The 26,097-nt window shown below is 42.8% G+C and overlaps 1 protein-coding gene across 2 annotated transcripts in view; it reads right to left on the reverse strand.

Annotated features, from left to right (window-relative positions):
* Nucleotides 1-26,097, reverse strand: part of PTPRB (protein tyrosine phosphatase receptor type B) — a 229,405-nt gene that overhangs the window by 61,395 nt on the left and 141,913 nt on the right. For both annotated transcript variants that reach the window (XM_077265275.1, XM_077265276.1), the window contains 14 exons: nt 24,702-24,968; nt 21,487-21,747; nt 18,880-19,146; nt 14,229-14,492; nt 10,582-10,845; nt 10,240-10,503; nt 9,213-9,485; nt 8,855-9,124; nt 7,092-7,355; nt 6,250-6,513; nt 5,629-5,910; nt 5,109-5,387; nt 1,312-1,461; nt 480-723 (listed from right to left, as the gene is read on the reverse strand). In XM_077265275.1, coding sequence (XP_077121390.1) covers nt 480-723; nt 1,312-1,461; nt 5,109-5,387; nt 5,629-5,910; nt 6,250-6,513; nt 7,092-7,355; nt 8,855-9,124; nt 9,213-9,485; nt 10,240-10,503; nt 10,582-10,845; nt 14,229-14,492; nt 18,880-19,146; nt 21,487-21,747; nt 24,702-24,968 — 3,613 coding nt within the window. The remainder of the gene's footprint in view (nt 1-479; nt 724-1,311; nt 1,462-5,108; nt 5,388-5,628; nt 5,911-6,249; nt 6,514-7,091; nt 7,356-8,854; nt 9,125-9,212; nt 9,486-10,239; nt 10,504-10,581; nt 10,846-14,228; nt 14,493-18,879; nt 19,147-21,486; nt 21,748-24,701; nt 24,969-26,097) is intronic.

Here is a 26,097-nt window from a genome sequence, read left to right on the forward strand (position 1 = left end):
TAAGTCAGATGCCAACTACTTTGTTAAGAAATTAAAATGTTCCTAGCACCAGATGAAAGTTGTCGAAAGTCTGTCAACTTTCACTGCTTCTTTCTGTGCACAATTCTCTAAAAAAACCTGAGGTTTTTACCTGTTTTAGGCTATGATCCCATGATTGGTAAGTTTTTGAAGCTGCAGAATTTTTGCACCCGTTATTTAAATTAGGTTGGTTGCGATTTTTCATTACCTTTTTAGTGTGTTTTTAACCTGCGTTTTGCTGCGTTTTTAAATGCATTTTTTTCTCTTTTTTGGTCTGTCATGTTATAAATAAAGCTGCTTTGATTTTGATGCTTTGACAAAACTTTATTGACATTCTCAGGTGCAGATTACATGCGTCCTTGATTGGTTTCCACAATTTCGTTATGCACAATTTTAAGTATCTCTCAGCAGGTAAAACATACTTTTCTTTCGTGGACTCAATCAACCTCATTGTGTCTAACCTGTATGACGTTTGTGGTTTCAAGGGGCCATCGCAGAATTTATTATGATTTAGATCACATTTTCCTCCCAAGTTTTCCATTTCACCGCCCAGCCGGATTTTGAATGTTTGAATGTTGTAGTCAGAGGCTTCAGTACATCGGCTTGGAAAGTAGTCCGTCTGGTAGATTGTAATAGAGTTGTTCCGCTTGTAATCGGTATATGTTGGCAGGGGGTGCATTGGTTCAGGCTTCTGATTGTCATTGCCTATGACAGGTGGAACACTTGTGAAGCAAAGCCACCAAAACATTCACATGTATATTTTTCAACTAACAAATAATTTGTAATGATTAGACTGATATAAAGACCATTCTAATTCAGTGACACCTCAGTTTAGCACATAATTCATGTTTTCAGTGCATAATCCCAGTTTATTGAAACCTTGTCTATCCTAAATAGATGCGTCTTCTAGTATAGTCTGGAAAATAGTAAATGTCCATACATTTTGTAGGGGTTGTGACTGGTGCTTCTACTCACTGCTACTCTGCCTCCATGTGACTAGGAATGACCTGTAGTACCAAGAACGACCACTAGAAAATGTACAGAGCTGTGCCTGGCAAGCAATTAATAGGACATGGCGCTCGTTACAGCATATACCGGCATCCAATGATTAATGTGAATAATGATTATATTAACAATGGACTAGAGACAACTATAATAGGTATGTCCAGATGTCCCTGATTAGGTATCTACATCAAGGTATACTGGATTGAAACTTTAGCGATGGATCTGGGCTTCCAATGAATAGTTTGCAGAAGGTGTAGTACCAAACATCTGGATTTAATATGGGCTTACCATCTGCTTGTGTCACAATCACAGTGAAGTATTTGACAGCTCCGTTGGTGTCGCTGAACCAGCTGCAATTAAAACTGAAGTGGATTGATGATTTACTAATGAAAGTATCTTTTCTATTCACTCTGACATGAAGAGGTGGCTGAGGAGGGCCTGGAGGAAATACAATAATAACAATTAATAAATAAAAAATTTTTTTTATGCAGATCTGTATATGATGCCCTGGACATTTCTAAATCATATGGTGCACAACATTTAGGAAAGCTACATGCGGATGCTAGTAGTATGATACAGCAAATAGTTACCAGACTAGTTATGAAAAAAGGCCTCAACAAAATGGCATGAACAAGGAAATGAGGGTGCATGCTTGGGCAACTATTTGGAGTCTTAATATATGTGGATCATGGATGTTTTATAGCAATCATTATCCCTCTGACAAAGGATTAATGTTTTCTGCTACCAGATTATATGTACCACAGGACATGTGTATAGCAATGTAAAACCCTCACCATTTGACTAAAATAAACCATATTATTTATCATTTTCCTCATGGGTGAGGAAGGCAATAATATAAATAAATATATATATATATATATATATATATATATATATATATATATATATAATATATAAAGCTGAATGTGTGTGTGTATGTGTGCATGTGTGTATGTCTGGGATTGGCATCTGCACCGTCGCAGCTACAGCCACAAAATTTTGCACAGTCACATGTCTGGACCCCGAGAGCGTCATAGGCTATGTTGTGAGGCGAAATTTTAGCCCCGCGCGTTCCAATTCACCAAACAATTTTGCCCCTATCTACATAATGGGGAAAAAGTGAAAGGAAAAGTGTTGGAGGCAAATTGACAGCTGCAAGATGTGAACAAGGGGGACTTAAAGAGTGAGAGCGATGGCGCCAAAGAGTATATACCCTACAGTTGCTAAGGTGGGGCCCAGACATGGGATACTCACCACACACGGGGATATGAACACACACACAAAATGCGCCACACACACTACCACGTGATTGAACACATATACCACCCTCAGCGCACATTTCACCACACATACACCAACCTCGCCACATAAAAGTCGAAACACAAAAGTCACCGCTCAAAACTCGCCACGTGCAAAATTCGCCAGTATCAGTGCGTGGCAGACACAGGCCACATTTGGCTCCGTCGTGTCTAAAATGGAGTTGCTCCTGTGAGGCATGATGTCAAGGGAAAGGGAGGAGCCTCATGGATTACACTGCTGTGCTCATAACAGGAAGTTGCTGTGCAGGTGTGAGGGGAAGAGAGGCGTGAGGGGAATATGAGGGGAGGGGAAAATGAGAGGAGTGAGGGGAAAATGAGAGGAGTGAGGGGAAAATACTGGAATGATGGGAAAATAGTGGAGTGAGGGGAAAAAGAGGTATGAGGTGAAAATGAGAGGTGTGAGGTGAAAGTGAAGAAGTGTGAGTGGAAAATGAGAGGAGTGAGGGGAAAATAGTGGAGTGATCGGAAAATGATAGGTGTGAGGTCAAAATGAGAAGTGTGAGGGGAAAATGAGAGATGTGAGAAGGAAAATTACAGATGTGAGGGGGAAAATGGGAGGCGTGATGGGAAAATGAGAGAAGTGAGGTGCTGCTGCAGCATGAGGCTGTGTATAATATGTTATAACCACAGCTAGTTACTATGCCCAGGCAACGCCGGGCTCTTCATCTAGTATATATATATATATATATATATATATATATATATATATATATATATATATATATATATTCAGCCAGTTTAAGCAAAGCTTGATACTGTTGTGATGAATGAGGTTGATCAAAATCATATTTATCTGGCTGTTTTACTGTTGAGACTCCCGCCAATCAAAGGAATGAGGGCCCGTTGGCCCATTTGAATGGAACGGAGGTTACACATGTGTACTACCATTTTATTCATTTTCAAATTGGACTGAGTAGTAGTAATACCAGGGATCATACATCCATCCTGTGAATTGTAAAATGGTGTTTTATGAGCCAACCCATTTAAAGAGGTTTTCTATTACAAGAATACCATTGACATTTTTACAGAAAAAGGGTATATCAAATTTTATCAACTGAATTTAGGGCATCATATGGCCTTGTAAGAATTAAATCTGTGTAAGTTACAGTCCTCTAAGTGGTACTTTATATTAGTGGTATTATACATGCCACAATGTATGGAGCTGCATGATGGGAGGTAGTCTAAATACAGTGACGACCAAAAGTTTTGCATTTTTTTTAAGTGTGATTACTTCTCTCTGGGTGTTGTGATGCCATTTTCCTGGTGATTTTAGCAAACCAGAAGCTAATTGTCAGCTATAAGGATGAAAATTGTGTTTGACATTGTTTTATCCTTTTATTTGTTAGTTTTCAACATTTTCTGGGCCAAATGTTTTGCATATTTTGCCTATAATTTTTTTTTCTGTTTTTGTGTTTTTCAGTTAAAACATGGTAAAGATAAAGCCAAATTTGTCATGAGATATCAGTACGCTTATTATTCTGAGAGTGAAGTTAGGCAAAAGCCAAAAAAGGTAGGTATGGAATTCAACTGTTCTCAGACAAGTGTCACATATAATAAAGAAAGTAAAAGAAGGTTATGGAACAGCTCACAAACCTAGAAGTGGACGACCATGGAAAGCTTCCTCGACAGTTGATCACATTATTAAGATAAAGTCAGTATCTGACATACATAAAAGTGCTGTAGGGATTTTGCACAAAATAAAAGAGGAATATAGGGTCAACGTGAGTTGCCAAACTGTGGAGCGACAGCTAAGAGCAGTACGGTTGAATGCACGAGTTCCAGTCAAGAAGCCTTTCATCTGTGCACAGAAATTGGAAGGTCCAACTTGAGTTTGCCAAAGAACACAGCCACTGGAAAGAGTCAAATTGGTCTAAGGTGTTGTGGTTGGGTGAATCCAAGTTCAATATGTTTGGTAGTGATGGCAAGCACTATATATACCGCCCAATTAGAAAACGGAATGATGTAAAGTATCAAACACCTACAGTGAATCATGGTGGTGGCAATGTCATGGTTTGGGGCTGCTTTTCTGCATCTGTCATTGACCCTCTGCATAGAATTGATGGAAATATGAATGCTACCATGTACAAGAATATACTTAAGAATGTAATGCTGCCAGATGGACAAAACCAAAGTAGGCAGGGGCTGGAAATTCCAGCAAGACAATGATAGTAAGCACACATCTAATTTAGTAACAAATTACATAGCAAAGGAAAATGTTCACCTGTTGCAATGCCCAAGCCAATCATCTGAATTAAACCATATAGAGCACCTTTGGGATGAGTTAGGGTGACGAGTTGGGGCCCGTACCCATAGCAATAAAGATTAATTGTTTTCACATGGAATGGAGCAAGATCCCTCAAGATGTCTTGAATATTCTAGTGGCTTCAATGCCCCGTTTGTGTGGTGCAGTAATTAAAGCAAGAAGTTATGCTACAAAATACTAAGTTTTGGAATTGTAAACAATGAATTACTCTCTATGATGTGACCAATAAATAGTGTATACAAAACTTTTGGAAGGCAGTTGTCTTTAATTAAATGACCATAAAGTAAAGTACTTTGGTTAAAATTAAGGTCTTATATGATGAGAACTTCATGCACTTTCAATTCTTCACCAGGAAAATGGCATCACAACTACCAGACAGAAGTAATCACATTTAAAAAAAACTTTTGGTCTCCACACTGTATTACACTACTAGTGTCCTGAGATTGTTCCAGCAAATCTATAAATTCTATGTTGTTGTGATTTCTTCTGCTATCAGTACTTACGATCTATCATGGTTATGGTGCTCTCCTCTACCACCTGGCTTATCATGTCAGCAGAATGCACTTTGATAGATACAACATATCTTTTATGTGGCTCAAGCTGCATGATGGTAAGTACTGATTTGTGTTTCTCGATTCTTTTGGAGTACTCCACAACATCAGATCCGTTCTTTTTATATTCAATGGTATATCCATCATAGTCAGAATCTGGAGGTGTCCATGAACAAGAAATGGCAGTAGAATTCTGAGGTCGACAATGAAGATGTTGTATCTTGTCAGGTTCTGTAAAGAAGGATTCAAGAGTTTTGATTGGGGTTTTTCTAATGGCCTAAATGCCTTGCACATTATCGCATTCAACTAATAATATATATAGGCAGAGGCAATGACATATAAATGGAAATGGTCTCGGTTTTGAGCTGTAGATCTTAAATTATTACCCAGAAAATTGAAAAATACAATTACACAAGTTCAATTTGACATAAAGTATTCCAAGAAAATATCCCAATTTAATGAAACATCTTACTTGTTCTCACTGATCCTGTAATGGGAAAACTCAGAGTCTTCTTAACATTGCCACTGACACTCTTTACACTGAATTTATAGAGACGTCCAGGTCGAAGGCCAGTGATGATTCTTCCATTTGACTTGCCAATGCTGTAAGGGTTAAACACCACAAGTGGGTCTGTAGGTATCCACTGCAGCTCAAAATCGTCATAGTCTGTCCAGTCTGGAGGGCCCAGCCACGTTATGGACACAGAGGTATTCTTCACATCAGTAAATGACACTGAATTTGGGGGCTGTGGAGCTACAAAGGGCAACAGTTTAGTACTAAAACAAAATCCTCGATTATAGAGAATTTGCTTTTAAGTCTAGAGCTGGATACGATTTCAGAGGTAGAAGATACAATTGATCAGTAATGTGGCTTGTGCTATTGTTACTTGTGGGACTCCAATACAAGTGGCAGAGGTTGAGTATCAGTCACCTGACTCCATTGTCCTCTTCCAAATATATTGCGTTCAACTGTTGTGAATTGCGTGGGAAATGTTTTCTTATGGAAGCAAATGTTAAGTGAGTCCAAAGTTATGATCCAGCCTTTATCCAAGCAAAGGTAAAAGGGAAAGCGATCTTAGAAAGAACATCATACCTGTTCTGGCCTCTGCCGTCACTTTATTGATCAGGTCACCACTCTGTGTCACTATCACCAGCTTGTACAGGCGTCCAGGAATCAAATATTGGAAATTATATTCGCCAAGGACATTGGCTTGCAACCGTTCTTTCTGTGTACCGTTAGGGTTATAGAGAGTCAGTTCATACATATTCACATCTCCCAGCGCTGGGGTCCATGTAAACCACAAACTGTCAGATGTATTTCGGTTTGATGCTTGCAGATTACTCACTGGGGCTGGAACTGGAATTGAAAACCCCAACAGCAATAATGAAAATTCATAGCCAACAAAATTGCTAATGTTCTACTCCCATTCCGGAAAGAAAGGGACAGGATCATTAGCATTCCGCGTACGTCAAAACCCCATTACCTAAGTGTTTTAGAAACTTCACTGCTAAGCTGCATGTATTAGCAATATATAAGTTGGAATAGAAGAAAATGGAAGAAAGAACAATTCAGATATCAGTGTGAAACTAAGAGACTCATAAAGTTGAATTCTCACAATAGAACATTACATAGTTTTCATAAGTTACAAACTCCCACTGACTTGTTGCTGGAAAACACAGCTTTTCCATTTTCTTTGTCTCATCCAGCCTATTATAATTTACATAGATTACTTGCTTTATGCTGCATGCGCTGAATATATTCAGCCATAAGACTGAGCCTTTAAGTCAACTGACACAGCCTTCAACCTGATACATGAGATGTGAAATACCGGTCTCGAAGTGATGTATTTGCTGCAATAGGTTTCCTAGAATCCCTATAATACAGGGCACAATAAAATGGCGTTGCATCAGCAGTATGCGAGATCTCATCATTACCTGTTCTCCCGTGGACTGAGGACTCATTTGTCAGCGATCCACTGTGAGTTACGATGACTATTTTATAAAGGCGACCTGGCAGCAACCCTTGAAATGAGCTTTGGGTGAGACTCTGTACCCCGGGCTTCCGGTCATGCAGAGTGTTGTCTGGATTGTATAGGAAGATGTCATAGGATTCCAGCTCTCCCTCCGCACTTGTCCATGTGAATGACAGACTGTCTGTGCTGTTCCCCGTGATTTTGAGGCCAGTCACTGCAGCTGGGACTAAAGCATAAAACATGTTAAATAGAATATAATTAATTTGCTATTTTTATAGTTTTAATTGAGCAGTTTGTTTGCTATTAAGTTTCCATTAGGGTAGGTGCACACGACCATTTTCTCTCCATCCAAACAAAAAGGCCCAACTTTTTTAATCAGAGTTTAATCCCAGTTTGGTCAGATCACTTTTTCTCGGAGGTGGAGAAAAAAAAAAGTTTTTTCCCCCTCTCCATTCTGTCAGTCCGTGAAAATCACAACATACTCATATGTGTCCAGAAAAAGAAGAAAAAAAATGGAGCGCACTTATTCCTTGTTGGATTTCTGGACTATTTGCACACTTGTTGGATGTCGCACCCCCTAGTTGATACAGGATACATAGAGCTACCTTAACCTTTAGAGTGTGAAGTGGTTAACAATATATATGGATTGTGCTCAGTTGGCAGTGCGGATTTGTGCTGTTTTCTTTTTTATACTCATATGTGTTCCCAGTCCCAGGCTTGGCATGGACCCATAGACTTGCATTGCCAATATTGATCTGACACTTGGATAAAAATTGGACATGTCTCCAATTTTTTACTTCGATCAAGTGGTGAAAAAATCAGACATGCGCACAGCCCCATAGAATATTATGGGCATGAGTGCTATCCGTGAAAACCATGGAGAGAACTCGTCTGATATAATCGGTCGTGTGCATGATCCCATAATGTTATAAATTAATCTTGTATACTTTGATTATTCCAATCTCTGTTATTACTTTTAAAGGCAGTATGCTGCAAGGTTTTTCCTACCCTATCTGAGATAAGCATGGTGTAGAAGCAGAGACCCTGATTCCAGCAATATATCACTTACTGGGCTGCTTAGGGCAGTTTTGATAAATCACAAACTTATCTGCTGCAGACCTACCAGTTCCCTGAATGCTGAGCTCTGTATAATCCCGCCCACACCACTGATTGGCATCTTTTTGTGTACACTGTGCATAGGCAGAAAGCTGCCAGTCAATGGTGGGGCTGGGTTTTACAGAGCTCATACATAGATATGGAGGACTACATGGCAGCAGGTTTACTAGTCCTCTATGACAGTGATTTTATAAAAACTATAGCAAGTAGCCCAATAAGCGACACATTGCTGGAATCAGGGTCTCTGTCTCTCAGATTAGATAGCAAAAACCTAGTGACAGATTCTTTCAAGGGATTGTTCCTTATGCATCATATCATCTATCTATGGGATAAAAGATAAATGTTTCCTGTCTTTGAGTCCAAGCTTTGGGATCCCCATGAGTCACAAGATAGTTTTTTGTTTTAATGGAGCCATAGTGAGCTTGTGCAACCACTGCTCCTTCCAGTCTCTACAGAAATAGAAGTTCCACATACTCACTACCACTCCATTGTGCCTCCAGTATTCTGGATCGATTGTCACAACTGGATACGTAGCAATCACACATAGAAAGGTGATAAATGTCATTTATGGGGCAAGCTCTTGACTTGCTTTCTGGCCATTTCTGATACCTGTTTGTCCTTCAGTCTGTGCACCTTTGCTGAATAGACCACTGCTGACTGTTAACATCTGGATCTTGTATTTTTTTCCTGGAACTAGGTCTTCAAACTTGTGGGACTTTGCGGTTGCTAGCACAGACTTATTAGTTATTAGAGCTCCTTGACTAGTAAGTAGAAGAAGGTCATATCTGTCGGCGATGCCTGCTGCACTTTGCCAGTTGACCACCAATAGATGACTGTTGTATTCATTATCGGCCCACAACTTTTGAACCATTGAAGGCACTGGAAGACAATCAACCATATCAGTTTAAGGACTCTCGAATATTCCACACTACTATAACATTTAGGACTCTCTATAGTAAAGTCATACTTGTTCGTCCATAGGATGTCATGTTTTTGCTTAAACTGCCACTGTTTGTCTGTACTTCTATCTTGTACTGTTCCCCTGGAATCAGGTTGTTGAAGGTATGTTCATAATGTTCATAGATGTTCTTGGATATAGTCTGGGTTTCTACCTTGTAGTTCTGGCGGAAGATGGTCACCATGTAAGAATCTACATCTCCGCCACCAGATGTCCACTTCACAATGAGACTGTTAGTCATTCCATTCGGAGAAATGTAGACATTCTTAGCAGCGCTGGGAACTAAAGAAAAGAGATGACAGCTCAGCTCAATACTTATGTCTATTTACATGATGGACGGTCTGTGTTTTCGGTTTTCTTTTTCATTATTCATTGACATGAGGTCTCTGCTCTCTTTGATCTCCTTTTATACCTATTGCTCCTGGAGTGGTTGAAACTGTTTCCTGTTACTTACAGTATGTGTGGCAAGCTTTTATTATTGGTAAATGGACTACCCATGAAAGCGTTAAGACTGTAAATAATGGTGTTATGGAATACGGATGTTGAAGGCCTTGTTCCTATATATCTCAGGGTAACAGCGGAGGGAAACGGATGCCGATGTTTTCTATGATATTGCTTATGGCATATCAATTTTTGCACCCAACTGGTTCAGGTGCTGGCTACAAAAATGTAAGGACTCCGGACTGATGTGCAAGATGCACTACTCTGTTATCAGTTTGCCCAACTCAGGAAACAACTGGCCAAACATAATGAATATGACATATGTAAACACAGACTTTCAGTGAGGTTCCCCTGCCTGGTTTCGCCCCCTCTGTTAGCTAAAGAGCTACATGAAACTGCTGTTCTGGAGGACTCAATGTTGACCACCCAACATTTCCTCTGCAACCCAAAAGCATGTGTGCCCACAGTTCCACCCCACATTTTGACTGATAGTGGAAGACTTTCCAGTAGGATATCTCCTCCAACTTATGGCCCTCATCTTCACCCCATACCACTTAATGCTATACATCTCAATATGTTTATAGTGGTTTCCTACCTGTTAACCCCTCTACAAATGTTGATCGCTGTGCATCCCCGCTAAATGTCAGCACGACTATCTTGTACAGACGACCAGGAGTTAGAGAGGTGAAGTGGTATTCGGAAGCCATATTGCTCAATGTAATCAGTGGGAGGACACTCATGTCATTGTATAGCAGCTGAATCTCATAGCGATCAACATCTCCATCAGCTCTTGACCATGTAACATGGAGCTCCTCGCTGCCTCTTCTTGCCAGTGTCAGCTTCTTTACAGCTTCTGGGACTAGTAAGAGATGGACATGTTTAAATTACAGAATATTAAAACAGGTGGAGAATGTAGCAAAAATCTTACGATACTTACAGGTTCTACCGCTGGTCATAGCACTAGTCTCATATTTTCCACTTTCAGTGCTTACAGTTATACTGTACAGACGACCTGGCACCAGATTGGAGAATACACATTCATTTTGCAACTTGCTGACTGCTGTGGTGTTAATGAAGTTATTGTTGTTTTTTATGGTCACTTTATACTGGTCAAAATCTCCAATAGCGTGAAGCCAGGACACTTTAAGGTAGTCACTCCTTCCCGCATTGCTCACTGTTAGCCCCTGAACAGCAGAGGGAACTATAAAAAAGGAATAATGTTTAATACTCACAATGTACCAATAATGCAAAATAAATAGAACATTAATAGTGATTTCACTGCCTCAGTGTTAGCTTGCCCGTGGATGGAACTTGAATTTGTATATAAATATATACAGGCGCATCTCACAAAATTAGAATATCATCAAAAAGTTATTTTATTTCAGTTCTTCAATACAAAAAGTGAAACTCATATACACTGTGTGCAGAATTATTAGGGAAGTTGTATTTTAGAGGATTATTTTTATTATTGATCAACAACTATGTTCTCAATCAACCCAAAAGAATCATAAATATTAAAGCTTAATATTTTTGGAAGTTTGAGTGGTTTTTTTTAGATTTGGCTATCTTAGGAGGATATCTGTTTGTGCAGGTAACTATTACTGTGCAGAATTATTAGGCAACTTAATAAAAACCAAATATATTCCCATCTCACTTGTTTATTTTCACCAGGTAAACCAATATAACGGCACAAAATTTAGAAATAAACATTTCTGACATGCAAAACCCCCCCAAAATTAGTGACCAATATAGCCACCTTTCTTTATGATGACACTAACAGCCTTCCATCCATAGATTCTGTCAGTTGCTTGATCTGTTTACGACCAACATTGCGTGCAGCCACCACAGCCTCCCAGACACTGTTCCGAGAGGTGTACTGTTTTTCCTCCCTGTAGATCTCACATTTTATGAGGTATCACATGTTCTCTATGGTGTTCAGATCAGGTGAACAAGGGGGCCATGTCATTATTTTTTCTTCTTTGAGACCTTTACTGGCCAGCCACGCTGTGGAGTAGTTGGAGGCATGTGATGGAGCATTGTCCTGCATGAAAATCATGTTTTTCTTGAATTATACCGACTTCTTCCTGTACCACTACTTGAAGAAGTTGTCTTCCAGAAACTGGCAGTAGGTCTGGAAGTTGAGCATCACTCCATCCTCAACCCGAAAAGGTCCCACAAGTTCATCTTTGATACCAGCCCATACCAGTACCCCACCTCCACCTTGCTGGCGTTTGAGTCGGAGTGGAGCTCTGGCCCATCCATCTGGCCCATCAAGAGTCCCTCTCATTTCCTCAGTCCATAAAACCTTTGAAAAGTCAGTCCTAAGATATTTCTTGGCCCAGTCTTGACGTTTTATCTTATGTTTCTTGTTCAAAGGTGGTCGTTTTTCAGCCTTCCTTTCCTTGGCCATGTCCCTGAGTATCGCACACCTTGTGCTTTTTGTTACTCCAGTAACGTTGCAGCTCTGAAATATGTCAAAACTGGTGGCAAATGGCATCTTGGCAGCTTCACGCTTGATTTTCCTCAATTCACGGGCAGTTATTTTGCGCCTTTTTTGCCTAACACGCTTCTTGCGACCCTGTTGGCTATTTGCCATGAAACGCTTGATTGTTCGGTGATCACACTTCAAAAGTTTGGCAATTTCAAGACTGCTGCATCCCTCTGCAAGACATCTCACAATTTTGGACTTTTCAAAGCCCGTCAAATCTCTCTTCTGACCCATTTTGCCAAAGGAAATGAAATAATAACGCACTAATAATTACGGACACCTTATATAGGGTTTTGATGTCATTAAACAACACCCCTCCTCATTACAGAGATGCACATCACCTGATTTACTTAATTGGTAGTTGGCTCTCAAGCCTGAACAGCTTGGAGTAGGACAACATGTATAAAAAGTATCATGTGATCAAAATACAACTTGCCTAATAATTCTTCACACAGTGTATTATATAGAGTCATTACAAACAGAGTGATGTATTTCAAGTGTTTATTTCTGTTAATGTTGATGATTATGGCTTACAGCCAATGAAAACCCAAAAGTCATTATCTCAGTAAATGATAATACTTTATAACACCAGCTTTAAAAAATGATTTTAACATCCGAAATATTGGCCTACTGAAATGTACAGGGTGGGCCATGTATATGGATCCACCTATATAAAATGGGAATGGTTGGTGATATCAACTTCCTGTTTGTAGCACATTAGTATATGAGGGGGAAAACTTTTCAAGATGGGTGATGACCATGGCGGCCATTTTGAAGTCGGCCATTTTGGATCCAACTTTATTTTTTCCAATGGGAAGAGTGTCATGTGACACATCAAACTTATTGAGAATTTCACAAGAAAAACATTGATTTACTTGGTTTTAATGTAACTTTATTCTTTCATGAGTTATTTACAAGTTTATCTTTGCTTACAGCCATTGACATGTCGCAGAGGTTAACACGTGAGGAGCGGATAGAAATTGTGTTGATGTCTGGTGAACGCAGTACCTGGGTCATTGCAGCAGATTTCAATGCAAGACAAGACACCCTACGCAAGAAAACTGTCATCATTCCCATTTGATCTAGGTGTATCCATATAAATGGCCCACCCAAAAAAGTTTGCCTCATCACTGAACATAATGCTCTGTGTAAACTGAGGGTCCTGTTCCAATTTTTGTTTTGCCCATTCTGCAAATTCAGCGCGCCTATGTGGGTTGAATAAATCCTGCACGTTTTTCACCAAGGATATGGAGTGCTGCCTTCATTTTTGAATTTGTGTGCATTTGGGGCAATCATTGGACAGGTTGCCTGGGGGCCTTGCACTCGAAGATAAGTAGATGTGCTATTCCGTTTTCTTACTTCTAGATAGATATGGGATAAATAGATAGATAGGTATGGGATAGATAGATAGATAGATAGATAGATAGATAGATAGATAGATACAGTAGATATGGGATAGATATGGGATAGATAGATAGATAGATAGATAGATATGGGATAGATAGATAGATAGATAGATAGATAGATAGATAGATAGATAGATAGATAGATAGATGATAGATAGATATGGGATAGATAGATAGATAGATAGATAGATAGATAGATAGATAGATAGATATGGGATAGATAGATAGATAGATAGATATGGGATAGATAGATAGATAGATAGATAGATAGATAGATAGATAGATATATATGGGATAGATAGATGGATAGATAGATAGATAGATAGATAGATAGATAGATAGATAGATATGGGATAGATAGATAGATAGATAGATAGATAGATAGATAGATAGATAGATATGGGATAGATATGGGATAGATAGATAGATAGATAGATAGATAGATAGATAGATATGGGATAGATAGATAGATAGATAGATAGATAGATGGATAGATAGATAGATAGATAGATAGATAGATATGGGATAGATAGATAGATAGATAGATAGATAGATAGATAGATAGATAGATAGATATGGGATAGATAGATAGATAGATATGGGATAGATAGATAGATAGATAGATAGATAGATAGATAGATAGATAGATAGATAGATAGATAGAGAGATAAATAGTAATAGTGCATTTACCTGTCCACTCTTGGCTGAAGGAATAGTTTTCAAACTTTCCGCTCCGCGTTGTTACAGTCACATTATATAGTCGGCCAGGCGTTAAGGCACTGAAGGAACATTCGTGGATGGATTTGGAGAGTGTGAGTGGTGGGAGGATGTTACCGTTATGGGATAAGGTTACTACATATGTATCTACATCTCCATAAGCCTGCAGCCAGGAGACACGCAGGTAGTCACTCTGTCCATTGTTACTGACTGTAATCCCACTGACACTGGAGGGCACTGCAATATAATAGGATGAAACACATTCACAGTTTTAGCTTTGGCTGAACAATAACATTACAAAATAATGTAGATTTATTCACATGACTGGACTCCATCCATCCATGTACATCCATAACTCTGCATGCACCTTTTTAACAATGACTTCATTAGCTGCCTTATATACTCCATCTGTATAGAATATGGATACTTAACAAAAAGCGGAAATATTTATGTAATGATACAGTAGTTATTATAAAGTGTTGACTATTCCTATACCCGTTACTAAGATTAATACACCAGATACCTTGGTTCAGACACAGTCAGACATAATTATCTGCATGATATAAAAGTTTTAATAACCATTTAGTGCTATGTAGACCTTGCAGAACGGACTCTGCATTTGCTCACACTGATATCTTGGATATAATTAGTGGTTAGTATTAGTATTTACACCTACACTATACTTATTTTGTTCCAGAATACTATGGTAATTATAAAGAGAGACATTTAATTGTGGCCATTATTGCTGTATGATGTAGAAAGTCAATCTCTTGCGCCCTCTGCTGGCTGTATGTGGAACACTGCTTGTGTGCAGACTGCACCTTATCACTGTGGAGTATGATGCATTCACTTGTACAAGGCATTGTTTGAAAGTATTTCACTCTGTTCCTTAAGTACAGGACATAATCGCTCAAGGAAGGAAACTGCTTGATTAAGTTCACATAAGCATCAACCTTTTAAATTTGCTGATCTTGGATAATTAAACATTCATTCTTGCCTTAACGCTAATTTCCTGTACATAGCCTTTTTACTTAATCTGTATCCTTTCTCTTCCCTAAAGATTTTCAGTACAGTTTGTCATTTTTCTACAATATGTTTTCTTAATCTATGTTCTCTTGTTCTCGCTAATTGGCATTTCCACTTCGTGTGATTCCATTGCCTTTTGCCTCGCCAGTTTGCCACACTCTTGTTTCCACATTTTGGTGGAAATTTGAAAAAGCTTTAAAAATGCTTTAAAGGGGTTTCTGCTACTTGACTGCACCTCGTTAGATGGTTAATTGCCCCAGTGTGCTGCATAAACAAAAAATAATTCATACTTAACCTCAGCACAATGCCATTCATTTCCTCTCAGTCCTGAGTCCCCCAAAAGTCTCCTGACATAGACAATGGCACATGACCAGTGCAGCCAATCAGTGGCCACTCATCGGCTACAGCCTTCATAATTGCGTCCAAGCGGAAGATCGGCATTTCTTTCACTCAAGCACTGTGACATTGTTTATGTCATGAGACGGAAGGGAGGCACAGGGTTAAGAGTAGAGGAGTGGCATGCATGCAGGATTTTTATGGGGCAATCAATAATGGGTTGTCCAGTAGTGGACAACCCCTTTAAATAGTAAGTCCAAATATATTCTAAATTAAAAAGTATAATAACAGTCAATACTGATAGTAGTCTGAAAATAACAATTCTAAGGTACAATCTTATTTTTTTCAAATGGGCCTTAAAAATAGCGTATTAAATTTCAAGAGGTTGATGCAAATATCTAGGAGAATCTGTAAGGCTATAATGTCCATATTTCATCCATAGTGACATAATATCCTACAGTTACGTTTCGTTACCACTGTAATATGGCACATTACAACAGAAGACATATGATCACAGCAAGAGGTGACATCGGAAAAATGGGATCAGTGATGGTCAGGTCGATTCTTCAGTTCTTTATAATTTATAATAATATATCATTAATTATAATGGACCGCCCACAGGGCTGGGTCCGGTACTTAAAGGGGGACGTCACGGTGGCGGTGACCCGGTCCGTGGCCCTGGGTGCCCATGTAAAAGGGAAAGTCGTTAAAGGGGTTTTGAATAAAGTTTGTGTTTGTGACGCCACCTGTGGTATTCGGTCAGGGTGACCGACGCTGCTTAAAGGGGTCCACTGGAGTGATGTTAAAGCAGCGGAGATGGTATACCTTCCCACAGGTGAAGTAGGTCCCCAGGGCTCCCGGTGTGTAGATGAAGATGGTGAGTGGTGCAGTAAAGAACGGAGGACACAGGTTTGCAGTCTCTTTACCTGGTTTACTGAAGACTTCACGCAGCCACAGTCCAGGGCACCGAATCACAGGTACAGGCAGGGTCCGGCCGGCTTGGAAGCGAATTCAGAGTCCCCTTTACCAGATGGAGTTAAAAGCCTTCTTACCAGCGCTGTGGTGTAGTCCCTTACTGCCTATGGCTTCTGTCTGGGTCCTCACAGTTTTCTCTGTCCTCCTTAAAGGTGGGACACAAACCCGTATGACAGGTGGCTCAAGCCTTTTTACAGGGTCTCTATCACAATCCGGGCTCTATACGCCACTGTGTCTCCTGGGTATTAGGGCGGACAGGTTAGGTGTAGTTCAGCTGTCCTGCCGGTTTCTGCTGTAAGTCTTGGAGTCCCTCACAACCTCGGTCTTCTGGCTACCGGTATCTGCACTTCGCAGGGAGATAACCCAATTGCAGCTGTCCTCCCCAGTTGTCACTCGCCTGTGCTTCGCTCTTCTGCACACTCACTACATATCTGTTCTGTGTTATCTCTGTCCAGGAGCTGCAGCTCTTTCTCATGGCTGCACGGCTCCTCAGTCCTTTAGCTCTCTTTCTGCCAGGAGCTGCAGACTCCCACATCTGCTAAGCTATACTCCTGTCTTACCAGCTCCGTCTAAGCTGATGTTCCATGACAAGCTTCTCTCTAGCTTCCCCTCTGTCTCTCTGACAGGAACTAACTCTCTCTCCAGACCAGAATTTAAATATAGGGAAGTTCCCCTAAAAACCAGGTTTAGAGCTCCCCCTTCTGGCCTGGAGTGTGAACATGTTGTATGTTTGTGATTACCTGATAAAGAAGATCTTCCTTCGCTTCCAAGCGTGACATCACTCTCCCCGTGAGGAAAGCAATTTATTATTATTAGTAGCTTTGAGACAGTGTAGCTCAAATATACGTATATACTGTCCAAGCACATGCTATATTCATTTAATTCCCTATTTAATTCCATATTTATTTCCCTATATGGAAAGCCAGCAACTTTGTATACAAATAATTTTTTATATACATAATTTTTTTTATACATCCTATTATATTATATTGGTATATGTATTTTAACACTTGTTTGGTTTTAATTAGGATATCAATAAAATTGGTTTTATCGTATTTTATTTTATGCAGGAATTGGTGGTAACTTTATGCATTTTATCCCACTTATTACAACAAATTAGTGCAAGCAATTGTCGCACACTCATACTTCCTTGTAGGGGTTAATTGGCTAATTTATTAATTACACTGGTATAGCATATATAGTGATCGGCAGTGAGGGGGCGGTAACCCTGACGAAGAGGGACGGAGTCCCTCGAAACGCGTTGGTTTAGCTTTTTGCCCTGTCCTACACGCCGTAGTATCTGTGACGTCACACGCTGCTTCCTAGCAGCGGCGGCCATTTTTTCATACGCGCATCCAGTATCGCTACCGGCCTGAGCGCTGCTGGCTCTGCGCGTCCCCTGACACGGGCATCCTGATATCCACTCCTGCCGCCGGGTGTCTAATATCTACAACCACTGACACCTACTACCAGCGCCTCTATACCAGCCGCAACCTCCATCAAGCCACCCTTGGTAAGGAGCAGAGTTTACTTCTCTTTATAATATCTACACTGGTTCTGGTTTTGGCATTCATAGTGGCGGCAGTTTGTTGTTGTTATTATTATTATCACTTGTTATTATTACTATTTGTTATCATTATTGGTCCTTGTGTCTTAATTGACAGATTCAAGTAAGACACATAGTGTTTTTAGCGCGATATCTCAGTTTTATATAAATTTATTATTATTATTTATTTATATAGCACCATTGATTCCATGGTGCTGTACATGAGAAGGAGTTACATACAAGTTACAGATATCACTTACAGTAAGCAAACTAACAATGACAGACTGATACAGAGGGGCGAGGACCCTGCCCTTGCGGGCTTACATTCTGCAGGATTATGGGGTAGGAGACAGTAGGTTGGGGTGTTACAATAATACATTACGTTATTACGATACATAGGGCATTATAAAGGGGCGCAGGCCATAAGCATGTTATTCGGGTGGCTTGAGCCATTATTACTTTATAAGGGAATACTTAGGGTATTATTATTTCATAAGGGGTTATTTGCAGCATTATTATTTTACAAACGGCACGCAGGGGACTTAGGACATGTCCTCACTTAGAAGGTGGCCCATGACCATCTTTCAAAGCTGAATGTGGCTCTGAAGGTAAGGAAGGTCAGAGACACCTAACAAACTTTTATTTGACATTACAGATATTCTTTTCCCAAAACTTCAGTTATGGTCTACGATAAAGCTGAAAGGTTGTGTACAGTGTATGGACAAGCAGGTTTCATCTTACCTGTCCTGCCTTCAGCCAGAGATTGTCTAGAAGCAATGCCTCCGCTGAGTGTTGTTACCACCACTGAGTAGAGTCCTCCTGGCTTTAAGGAGTGGAACTGATATTTATTGATGTCACTAGATACACTTTCATTCTTTATAACAATGTTTTCATGTATTAATAGAACTTGGAAAGAGTCCACATCTCCCCGACCTGTCGTCCATTCTGCATAGAGACTGGTTGATTTTCCTTGATTGACTAAATTTAAATTAGTGACCTGGAAGGGAACTGTAATGGAGACATATGAGAGACATATTCGAATGGAAGGCTGTAATATAAGTACATTATATTATTATATGCCTAGAATACAAAATATATGACAACACACTATTTAACGCAAATTTGAAATACAGACATTTCACTAGACGTTTCTCTAAGTTCATGTTCACATATTACATCCATGTTTCGAATAATTTCCATAATAGGCAGAAACAATCAAAGTACAGCACATCAACAAAATCCAACATCACTTTGCCAGACCATTCCATGATGTAGCAGAAAAAATTGTAAAAAAATAGGCTGTGCCTACTAAAAAGGGAACTTTCTGGTCCTTGGGCGTTACTATTGTCCACCAGCCCAGATAAACAAACCTTAGAACATTGTTCTGTCTGGCTTCAATATGTTTTTAACTTGGCATGCCCTATGTTAATCTGTGATTTTTACGTATTATGATCTTTTTTCTCTTCAGTACTGATTGGTAATAGATCCTTATACAAGGATAGACTGTAATTGTTGTCGGCAGCACATATCCTGCTTACACTAGACGATGTGCTTCTGACAACAATGATTCTTAAGCTAGCTTAAACACCATTTCACCCTCATTCACGGGGTGATTGGCAACTTTTTTGCACTGAGAACGAGTGTTCCTAGGAATGCTCATACACGAAAACCATCCAATGTAAATTCACCCTTAGCTACATTCACTCAGCTCAACCACTCCAACACCACTCATTCTTACACAATCCTACACCCATTCAGAATATTGACAGGTACAGAAGAACACATTTTTAGTAGCATTGGCCCTTCCAGTTGACAACTTGTATTCATGACCCAGCCATCTTGTACTAATTTGGAAATAACCTAAATAGACCAAGAACTTTTTACCAAACAACCATCCAACACTTCTTCTTAAAAGCGACAACCAAGTGTCCAAGCTCCTATTTATCTGCAGGCTACCAGAAATTTGACATAGCCTACTAACTCGCTACATCTCTACTTGATCTCATCAGCCTAAATTGTGTAACCTGTATTAAACAGAAGTTGCTCTCATTAAAGTTAAAGACTAAAGGTACCGTTACACTAAAAGACTTACCAACGATCACGACCAGCGATACGACCTGGCCGTGATCGTTGGTAAGTCGTTGTGTGGTCGCTGGGGAGCTGTCACACAGACAGCTCTCTCCAGCGACCAACGATCAGGGGAACGACTTCGGCATAGTTGAAACTGTCTTCAACGATGCCGAAGTCCCCCTGCAGCACCCGGGTAACCAGGGTAAACATCGGGTTACTAAGTGCAGGGCCACGCTTAGTAACCCAATATTTACCCTGGTAACCATTGTAAAAGTTAAAAAAAAAAACAGTACATACTCACCTTCTGATGTCTGTCACGTCTCCCGGCGTCCACAGGGTCACGCGCTGCTGCCGAGAACTTCCTGCACTGAATGTGTCAGCGCCGGGGGACGTGACAGACATCAGAAGGTGAGTATGTACTGTTTTTTTTAACTTTTACAATGGTAACCAGGGTAAATATCGGGTTACTAAGCGCGGCCCTGCGCGATATTTGCCCTGGTTACAAGTGAACACATCGCTGGATCGGCGTCACACACGACGATCCAGCGATGACAGCGGGTGATCTGACGACGAAAGAAAGTTTCAAACGATCTGCTATGACGTACGATTCTCAGCGGGGTCCCTGATCGCAGTAGCGTGTCAGACACAGCGAGATCATAAGTATATCGCTGGAACGTCACGGATCGTGCCGTCGTAGCGACCAAAGTGCCACTGTGAGACGGTACCCTAAATGTGACAACTCACTGCTTGTCAACCTTGATCTTTCTTGTACCTTTAAAACTTCAAGGCCACTGACAACTATTACAGATACGGACCACTTTACTTTGAGGAGCATTGCATTGCTTTACATTGATTCTCCTGAAAACTAATTTTTCTGGGGTCTGTAAACACATCTCAGTACTTTGCCTCATTTCAGTATTTGGTATAATGTATATTACCCTACAAAGTACCAGATAGAGCATTACTCAGCGTCTACTTTGGCTTTACAATAATACAAGAATGTAGAAGTACGTATTAATGTTATCAGTCACCCATTTCCTTCCTGCTACTCTTGAGCCAAGTCCCCTGAGTTTTCCTTCCCACCCTTCCTTTTTTGATAATTTTTAAGTAGATGTGTTGAAATTCACATTGCAGATTTAGACGTTATCCCTTCGTCACTTGTATCAGTCAATGATTTTAACGGTATATGTCCCGATAAGTGAGGGTCCCATACATCCTAACAAGGACCATGGTCAACGCTAAAAGTAAAAGGGTGTATCATAGAGATACTGACTTTACCTGTTCTTCCATCTGTAGAGGCCCAATTGTTAAGTTCCCCACTGATACTTGTAACTTTGGCCGTATATTTTCTTCCAGGTACCAGGTCACCAAAAGTAAATTCTTTAGCTTCTTTAGCAAGAACTTTATTGATAAGTATAAAATCCCTGTCCGCAAGTGAAACCACATAACTGTCCCATTCGGCAAGAGGTGTTACCCATGTGATGACGAATGAAGATTCATTGATGTGTTTAACCCTCAGTTGCTGGACAGATTGAGGAGCTACGTCAAAAGACAAGACAGATTATCATTCACTCATACATATTTATTTAATATTCATAGCATTTATTATTTTATGTTACTTTGCAGGTATCACTTGCTGTTTGTGAATGCAGCTGTTTAAGATTGTGCACAATGCTAATACTGATGTCCTCCAATATGTAATGCAAGTTACATGTTCTGAAAATGGGATCTAGACTATGGGCTGATATAAATAAACTAGCTATTGAACCCGTTCTACGCCCGGGTGGCGAGCATTTATATTGGTATATGGTCTCCATCCTGGTATGTGCTGCTCCCATCTTGCTCTCCCATCCTGTCATGTGCTGCTCCATTCTGCGCCCCCATCCTGTCATGTGCTGCTCCACCGTGTCATGTGCTGCTCCATCCTGCATCCCCATCCTGTCATGTGCTGCTCCACCGTGTCATGTGCTGCTCCATCCTGCGCCCCCATCCTGTCATGTGCTGCTCCACCGTGTCATGTGCTGCTCCATCCTGCATCCCCATCCTGTCATGTGCTGCTCCACCGTGTCAAGTGCTGCTCCATCCTGCGCCCCATCCTGTCATGTGCTGCTCCACCGTGTCATGTGCTGCTCCATCCTGCATCCCCATCCTGTCATGTGCTCCCATCCTGCGCCCCCATCCTATCACGTGCTGCTCCATCCTGCGCCCCCATCATTGCGGGCGGCTGTGCGGAGTGCGGGCGGCTGTGCTGAGTGCGGGCGGCTGTGCTGAGTGCGCGCGGCTGTGCTGAGTGCGGGCGGCTGTGCTGAGTGCGGGCGGCTGTGCTGAGTGCGGGTGGCTGTGCTGAGTGCGGGCGGCTGTGCTGAGTGCGGGCGGCTGTGCGTGGCGCTGCTGGGTGCGGGCGGCTGTGGGTGGCTGTGCTGGGTGCGGTGGCTGTGCTGGGTGCAGCGGCTGTGTGTGGCTGTGGGCGGCGGCTGTGGGCGGCTGTGCTGGGTGCGGCGGCTGTGCTGGGTGCGGCGGCTATGCGTGGCTGTGGGCGGCTGTGCGTGGCTGTGCTGGGTGCGGCGGCTGTGCGTGGCTGTGCTGGGTGCGGCGGCTGTGCTGGGTGCGGTGGCTGTGCGTGGCTGTGGGCGGCTGTGCGTGGCTGTGCTGGGTGCAGCGGCTGTGCGTGGCTGTAGGCGGCCGTGCTGGGTGCGGTGGCTGTGCGTGGCTGTGCTGGGTGCGGTGGCTGTGGTGGGTGCGGCGGCTGTGGGTGGCTGTGCTGGGTGCGGCGGCTGTACTGGGTGCGGCGGCTGTGGGCGGCTGTGTGTGGCTGTGGGCGGCTGTGCGTGGCTGTGGGCGGCTGTGTGTGGCTGTGCTGGGTGCGGCGGCTGTGGACGGCTGTGCTGAGTGCGGCGGCTGTGCTGGGTGCGGCGGCTGTGGGCGGCTGTGCGTGGCTGTGCTGGGTGCGGCGGCTGTGCTGGGTGCGGCGGCTGTGCTGGGTGCGGCGGCTGTGCTGGGTGCGGCGGCTGTGCGTGGCTGTGGGCGGCTGTGCGTGGCTGTGGGCGGCTGCTGTGCTGGGTGCGGCGGCTGTGCGTGGCTTTGCTGGGTGCGGCGGCTGTGCTGGGTGCGGTGGCTGTGCGTGGCTGTAGGCGCCTGTGCGTGGCTGTGGGCGGCTGTGCGTGGCTGTGCTGGGTGCAGCGGCTGTGCGTGGCTGTAGGCGGCTGTGCTGGGTGCGGCCGCTGTGCGTGGCTGTGCTGGGTGCGGTGGTGGGTGCGGCGGCTGTGCGTGGCTGTGCTGGGTGCGGCGGCTGTACTGGGTGCGGTGGCTGTGGGCGGCTGTGTGTGGCTGTGGGCGGCTGTGCTGGGTGCGGCGGCTGTGTGTGGCTGTGGGCGGCTGTGTGTGGCTGTGGGCGGCTGTGCGTGGCTGTGCTGGGTGCAGCGGCTGTACTGGGTGCGGCGGCTGTGTGTGGCTGTGGGCGGCTGTGTGTGGCTGTGGGCGGCTGTGCGTGGCTGTGCTGGGTGCGGCGGCTGTGCGTGGCTGTGCTGGGTGCGGTGGTGGGTTCGGCGGCTGTGCGTAGCTGTGCTGGGTGCGGCGGCTGTGGGCGGCTGTGTGTGGCTGTGGGCGGCTGTGCGTGGCTGTGGGCGGCTGTGCGTGGTTGTGCTGGGTGCGGCGGCTGTGCTCGGTGCGGCGGCTGTGCGTGGCTGTGCTGGGTGCAGTGGCTGTGCTGGGTGCGGTGGCTGTGGTGGGTGCGGTGGCTGTGGACGTAAGTGGCGTAAGTAACAAATAGCTGTGGCATGAAGTGCCACAGCCTCATGGCACAGCAATTTGTTACTTGCGGAGGGTGAGTATACTTACCTGTCCCGTTCCACCGACGCCATTCCGGGCCATGAATATCCCCCTGCTCCTGGAATCGGCGCCTGCGCAGTCCGCGCTTTCCGGCGCCATTTTCTTGAAGACACATTGCAGTGTGTCTTCAAGAAAATGGCGCCGGAAAGCGCGGACTGCGCAGGCGCCTTTTCCGGCACCAGGAGGACAGATTTTCTGTGTCCTCCTGGTGCCGGAAAAGGCGCCTGCGCAATCCGCGCTTTCCGGCACCATTTTCTTGAAGACACACTGCAATGTGTCTTCAAGAAAATGGCGCCGGAAAGCGCGGACTGCGCAGGCGCCGATTCCGGGAGCAGGGGGATATTCATGGCCCGGAATGGCGTCGGTGGAACGGGACAGGTAAGTATACTCACCCTCCGCGTCCTGGCTCGTCCCTGTTTCTCTGTTGGAGATCGCGGTGTGCGTTCAGCGCTTACGTATACCGCGATCTCCTGGGAGCGTCGCTCTGTGGGGTCCAGACTGCGCCGGCGCTTGCGCTTGCGCAGTCTATAAAGGCTTCGGACAGAGTGACGCTCCCAGCGTTATATTATAGATCTGGGGTCTACAATGGCTAGGTTTCCACTAGATAAAAGCTACTGCGTGACGTTTGTTAGAGCCAAGTATTAGACAAATAAGTAAGAGCTAACCTGTTCTGCCTTTGCAGTACGCAGTGTTTTTCAATCCGCCACTCTCCACCACCACAGCAACGTCATATTGCCTTCCAGGTATAAGTCCAACATCTTGAATGATGAACTCTCTAAAGTGTTCTTCTACACTGCTATTCAGTAAAACGATGGACTGGTTGTAGAGCACAATATGATATTGGTCCCAGTCACCAGCAGGTGGCACCCAGCTTACTTGGAGAGATTTTACTCCATTGTTAATCGCTTTCAGATCTGTAACTTTCTCTGGAACTAGAAAATAAAAAGTCAAAACATAATATGTATTCCATCTTCTTTCACTACTGGTGATTATAAAGTGCCTTAACAGAAGATATCACAAAAGCTTCTTGAATGAAGTATTAAAGTAGACCTCTAATTACATATAGAGCCAATAAACTACCACCATAGCGTTTTGCAAGATGGTAAGAAGTTTATAGATATCACTTTCAAAATATCTTTGACACCGTAAAAGAAAAAAAAAGTTTAAAGTAGCACATGCAATGTGTGGAGAGTCATATTGGGGCGGTCTTGTTCTCATCAGGAGTCATACAGTCTTGACTTGATTGTTGTTCCAAAGGTCAGTGGCAGAAACTGTTGCATGCCATGCACACAGCATAGGCTGGTACACCTTGCTTCACTGTGCATGCCACTGGAGCTGGCTTGTAAAGACAAATCTAGCTTGTGAGACATCAATCAGAATTTTTTCTGGATATGAAAAAGAAAAAAATGCCAATTGTTGCTTCTTTTTCTGATAAACATCTTGAGGATTATGCTTTTGTGGATTGTGGGGCTGAGAAGTTTTTTTGGATGTTGCTGTAACTAAGAAAACTGGGGGTTCCCCTAATCTCCTTAGATGCTTCTACAAAGCTATCCTCCTTGGATAATTCTCTTAGCCAGATTGTTGGGTTTCGCACTGCAGAGCCTGTGTCCCTCACCACTGGTTGTCTTTACAGGAAGGAGATATCCTTTTTCATCCTACAGGTCCACCCTGCTGCAGTGGTTTTGGATCTTCCATGGCTTTGTGCTCACAATCCCTTTATTAATTGGGAGGGAGGGGATATTGTCAAGTGGTCCTCAAGGTGTTGGTCTCACTGTATGTCCATGCTGTCCCGGGCGGTGGGATCTGCCTCACGGGTCCCTTGGTACTTGGCGGAGTTTCCACATGTGTTTTCTGAGGAAGCCACGTGAAGGCTGCCACGTCATAGAACTTATGATTGCTCCATCCAACTTAATAAGGGGAGAGAAATTGCCTAAAGGTAGAATTTTTTAATTTGTCAGAATCTGAGAGACTCGCCAAAAAAGATTATATTAAGGAGAATTTGGCTAATGGGGTTATTCACCTCTACAAATATCTTGTGGGAGCAGGATTTTTTTTCATTTT

The sequence above is a fragment of the Ranitomeya variabilis genome, chromosome 5 (assembly GCF_051348905.1).
Source record: "Ranitomeya variabilis isolate aRanVar5 chromosome 5, aRanVar5.hap1, whole genome shotgun sequence".
Taxonomy (NCBI): Eukaryota; Metazoa; Chordata; class Amphibia; order Anura; family Dendrobatidae; genus Ranitomeya; species Ranitomeya variabilis.